The sequence below is a fragment of the Colobus angolensis genome, unplaced genomic scaffold (assembly GCF_000951035.1).
Source record: "Colobus angolensis palliatus isolate OR3802 unplaced genomic scaffold, Cang.pa_1.0 Scaffold151, whole genome shotgun sequence".
NCBI classification, from domain to species: Eukaryota; Metazoa; Chordata; class Mammalia; order Primates; family Cercopithecidae; genus Colobus; species Colobus angolensis.
In genome coordinates this window covers 2,092,365-2,097,180 of record NW_012114611.1, presented here as the reverse complement: position 1 = coordinate 2,097,180, position 4,816 = coordinate 2,092,365, and the positions used below count along the sequence as shown (strand labels likewise).

Genomic DNA, 4,816 nt, shown 5'->3' with positions numbered 1-4,816 from the left:
CCCGCCGTGGCCGCCTCAGCCCACCAGCCGGGACCGCGAGCCATGCTGTCCGCCGCCCGCCCCCAGGGTTGTTAAAGCCAGACTGCGAACTCTCGCCACTGCCGCCACCGCCGCGTCCCGTCCCATCGTCGCGGGCAACAGCCAAAGTCGCCGCAACTGCAGAACAGAGCGGGCAAAGCCAGGCAGGCCATGGGGCTCTGGGCGCTGTTGCCTGGCTGGGTTTCTGCTACGCTGCTACTGGCGCTGGCCGCTCTGCCCGCAGCCCTGGCTGCCAACAGCAGTGGCCGATGGTGGTAAGTGAGCTGGTGCGGGGTCGCCACTTGTCCCGCGGCACAGAGCCAGGGGCCAACCCTACCCAGCTCCCACGCTCTGGGATCCGTCTGCCGACAGGCTCCCTCCCCGCTCTGACTTCCCTCCGCGACACCGAAGGGCGATCTGGCATGGAGCTGCCCCAGACTCCAGCTCTGTAGAAGTGGGGTGAATGATCCGCCCGCCCGCGGAGGCCTAAGATACCCCAGGCAGGGAGCCCACTCTCATCTAGCACCGCCCTTCCCCTTTGAGCGCCAACTCCAGCCTCACGGTCGTGGCCTCACCACAGGTTTCCCCACCTCGGGAAGTGAAGGGCCAGGCGTTCGCCTAGAAAGGAGGGGAGAAGAGGGTGGGACTCCTAAGCATTTCACGCCTTGGGTGGGCAAAAACTGCAGGCCATGATTATCTCGCTCAGGCTGACCGGAAGAGGCTCGGAGATCCGAGGTAGACTCTCGGTCTCCGGGTACCTCTTCTGTCCAGTCTCCGGACCTAGGGCTCAGGCGAGCAGCCCTGGGACTACTGGGGACACACAAGTCTGGACGCCCAGTTCTTTCAAATTAGTGAGTCTGGGAGCGGGGGGTTATTAGGGTATTCTTAATCTCCCGCCACTCTCTCCAGCCACATACCCCCAGGAAGAGGACCGGGTGGCACAGTTTTTATGGTTAGGGTGCGGATCCCCTTCCTGAGCCTGAGCTATCATACGTCCTACCAGGGGTATTGTGAACGTAGCCTCCTCCACGAACCTGCTGACGGACTCCAAGAGTCTGCAACTGGTACTCGAGCCCAGTCTGCAGCTGTTGAGCCGCAAACAGCGGCGTCTGATACGCCAAAATCCGGGGATCCTGCACAGCGTGAGTGGGGGGCTGCAGAGTGCCGTGCGCGAGTGCAAGTGGCAGTTCCGGAATCGCCGCTGGAACTGTCCCACTGCTCCAGGGCCCCACCTCTTCGGCAAGATCGTCAACCGAGGTGGGTGCCCAGGAAAGCGACGCTTCCGGGAGCAGGGGAAACGCCGGGTCACCCCCAGGGCATGGGCGGGCGAGTTCAGAGAAGGTGTCCTGGGCGCCTGGAGGGTCACACGATCAACCCGCCAAGTGCCTGGTGCCCAGCGCCAGCTCGGGGCCAGACTTCTAACAGCCGTGCACCCTGGAAACGAAGCTTAACTTTTCTGAGCTACTGCCCCAGATAAAGTTTCAGGTCGCGGACGCCGGCTGACCGCCGCTTTCCCCCAGCCTCTCTCAAAAGCGCCTGGGAAGCTGCTCTCTGCAGGCGTGTGTCTTGCCTCTCGCCTAGCAAGACTTGCATCGCCAACATGGGCCGAAACTTTTGGGCTGCGAAGAAGTCTTAGGGATGTATGGTTCTTCTGCTCCCCTCTCTTTGGTTTTTCTCTCTGGGGCTGCTCCACTTCCGCTATCGAGCCAAAATGCGCCCTGGAACCTCCCAGTAAGGTGTGATGACGCCCGTGGACGTGGCTGCGTGCCCACGCACCTGCTTTCTCTACTAGCCCTAGAGACCAGCTTTCCAGCACTGCCGGCCTTGGCTCTCAGGACTCTAAGTGCGGAGTCGGGGGTGGGATTCCGGTCCCAAGCCCTTCACTGAGGGTGCTGGCCGCGCTCCGCGTACACCCTCGCCGATCCGCGCTCCCTTCTCCCACAGGCTGTCGAGAAACGGCGTTTATCTTCGCTATCACCTCCGCCGGGGTCACCCATTCGGTGGCGCGCTCCTGCTCAGAGGGTTCCATCGAATCCTGCACGTGTGATTACCGGCGGCGCGGCCCCGGGGGCCCCGACTGGCACTGGGGGGGCTGCAGCGACAACATTGACTTCGGCCGCCTCTTCGGCCGGGAGTTCGTGGACTCCGGGGAGAAGGGGCGGGACCTGCGCTTCCTCATGAACCTTCACAACAACGAGGCTGGCCGTACGGTGAGCTTTGAGAGGCTCCGCACCCTAAGCGGAGCGGCAGCGGCCAACCTCGGGCTGGGGAAGAGACGGTCGGTGAGATAAGGCAAGGGGCACCAGGAGAGGGCGTCCTGGGAGAGCTGGAGGCTTGGAACGAAGCGGGAGAATAGAGGAGACAGTGGCTGAGGGCAAAGGGATGCCTGGCCCGCGGGCAGGTAGAAGAGGTTACAAATCAAGCACAGTCTCTTCACTATACAGATTTGAAAAACAAGCCTGAGAGGACGAGACTGACCCGCCGCGGCGGAGCAGGGTTGGGCAGGGTTTCCAAATCTCAGCGCAACATTTCGCGCCTCCCTTCCCCTGGGCTCAGCTAGGCCTGGGCCTTTGCTGAGGTCCGGCCCCCGTGGCGTCCGGGAGGGGGCAGTGTCTGGGAGGGTGACTCTGGCCGGGTGCCCTGGGACACTCTTTCTTCCCCTCTCCCCGCAGACCGTATTCTCCGAGATGCGCCAGGAGTGCAAGTGCCACGGGATGTCCGGTTCCTGCACGGTGCGCACGTGCTGGATGCGGCTGCCCACGCTGCGCGCCGTGGGCGATGTGCTGCGCGACCGCTTCGACGGCGCCTCGCGCGTCCTCTACGGCAACCGCGGCAGCAACCGTGCTTCGCGGGCGGAGCTGCTGCGCCTGGAGCCGGAAGACCCGGCCCACAAACCGCCCTCCCCCCACGACCTCGTGTACTTCGAGAAATCGCCCAACTTCTGCACGTACAGCGGACGCCTGGGTACAGCGGGCACGGCAGGGCGCGCCTGTAACAGCTCGTCGCCCGCGCTGGACGGCTGCGAGCTGCTCTGCTGCGGCAGGGGCCACCGCACGCGCACGCAGCGCGTCACCGAGCGCTGCAACTGCACCTTCCACTGGTGCTGCCACGTCAGCTGCCGCAACTGCACGCACACGCGCGTACTGCACGAGTGTCTGTGAGGCTCTGCGCGGACTTGCCCCCGGGAACGCTCTCCGCGAGCCCGCCCCCAAACAGACTCGCTGGCACTCAAGACCCGGTTATTCGCCCACCCGAGTACCTCCAGTCACACTCCCTGCGGTTCATACGTATCCCATCTCTCCCACTTCCTCCTACCTGGGGACTCCTCAAACCACTTGCCTGGGGCGGCATGAACCCTCTTGCCATCCTGATGGACCTGCCCCGGACCTACCTCCCTCCCTCTCCGCGGGAGACCCCTTGTTGCACTGCCCCCTGCTTGGTCAGGAGGTGGGAGAAGGATGAGTCCCCTCTGCCATGTGGTCAGCTCCTGACGGTGTCACTCTACCTGCTCCATCGCGCCAGTGACCTCTCTGCCTCTCTTCCTCCCCTTTGTCCTGCGTTTTCTCTGGGTCCTCCGAGGCCCCTTCCTATTCTCCTGCCACGGGTGCAGACCCTGAACCCACACCTGGGCATCAGGGCCTTTCTCCTCCCCACCTGCCGCTGAAGCAGGAGGTTCCAGTGCAAAAGGGCAGCTGTGATGATGTGGAAATGAGGTTGCGGGAACCAGCAGAAATGCCCCCATTCTCCCAGTCTCTGTCCTGGAGCCATTGAACAGCTGTGAGCCATGCCTCCCTGGGCCACCTCCTACCCCTTCCTGTCCTGCCTCCTCATCAGTGTGTAAATAATTTGCACTGAAACGTGGATACAGAGCCACGAGTTTGGATATTGTAAATAAAACTATTTATTTTGCTGGGTCCCAGCCTGGTTTGCAAAGAACACCTCCAACCCAACCCTATCCCTCTCCACTATTCCATCCTTTCTCCCTGCAGCCTTTTATGGTCCCTCTTCTCTCTTCAGTTTCTCAAAGATGCGTTTGCCTCCTGGAATCAGTATTTCCTTCCATTGTAGCTATTAGTGGCTCCTCGCCCCCACCAATGTAGCATCTTCCTCTGCAGAATAAAATCTCTATTTTTATCGATGGCTTGGTGGCTTTTCCTTGAATCCAGAACACAGCCTTGTTTGTGGTGTCCCCTATCCTCTCCTTTTACCACTCCCAGGCTTGGAAGCTTACCTCTCTCAAACAAATAGAATATGCTGTTGAGGGACTGGTTTCCTAACCTTGCCAGAGGACCCTGAGATTCTGACCCTTGGATGACCCTAACGAGGCCACTGGGAATCCAGCTCTCCTGAGAGAGGAACCTGGTCAGTAGCCAAACAACCCTGCAGGATTCTTCTTCCTCGTGGAACAGCAACTGGCTGTGTGATATGGACAAGTGCATATACTCGGTGAATGGGGGTTAAACAACCCCAGTGTTTGCTTTTCCTGCCTGGAACAGCTGTTGAGAAAATAGCTGCTATTGAATGACAACTGTGACCATCTTCCAAAAAGTAGGAAGGGAAACTAAAGCAGAAAGGGTGCTGCTGCCCCTGATGTAGAGCTACTGGTCCCTGAAGCTTGGCTTCTTCAGCTGTGGTCAGGGCACTGGACAAGGGTGAAGCCCTTCCACCAGCAGAAAAGTAAATACTAGCCTGGGGCAGTGGCTCATGCCTGTAATCCCAACACTTTGGGAGACCGAGGAGGGTAGATTGATTCAGCCCAGGAGTTTGAGACCAGCTTGGGCCACTTAGGGAGACCCCA

The 4,816-nt window shown here is 60.6% G+C and overlaps 1 protein-coding gene across 1 annotated transcript; it reads left to right on the top strand.

The window, feature by feature from the left end:
* Positions 1–4,152, top strand: WNT1 (wingless-type MMTV integration site family, member 1). The gene is made up of 4 exons (XM_011936216.1): positions 1–293; positions 1,022–1,275; positions 1,963–2,228; positions 2,691–4,152. Exons 1-4 carry the CDS (start codon positions 190–192, stop codon positions 3,177–3,179), a joined length of 1,113 nt encoding a protein of 370 aa, XP_011791606.1. The 5' UTR covers positions 1–189; the 3' UTR covers positions 3,180–4,152.
* Positions 4,153–4,816: the final 664 nt, after the last annotated feature.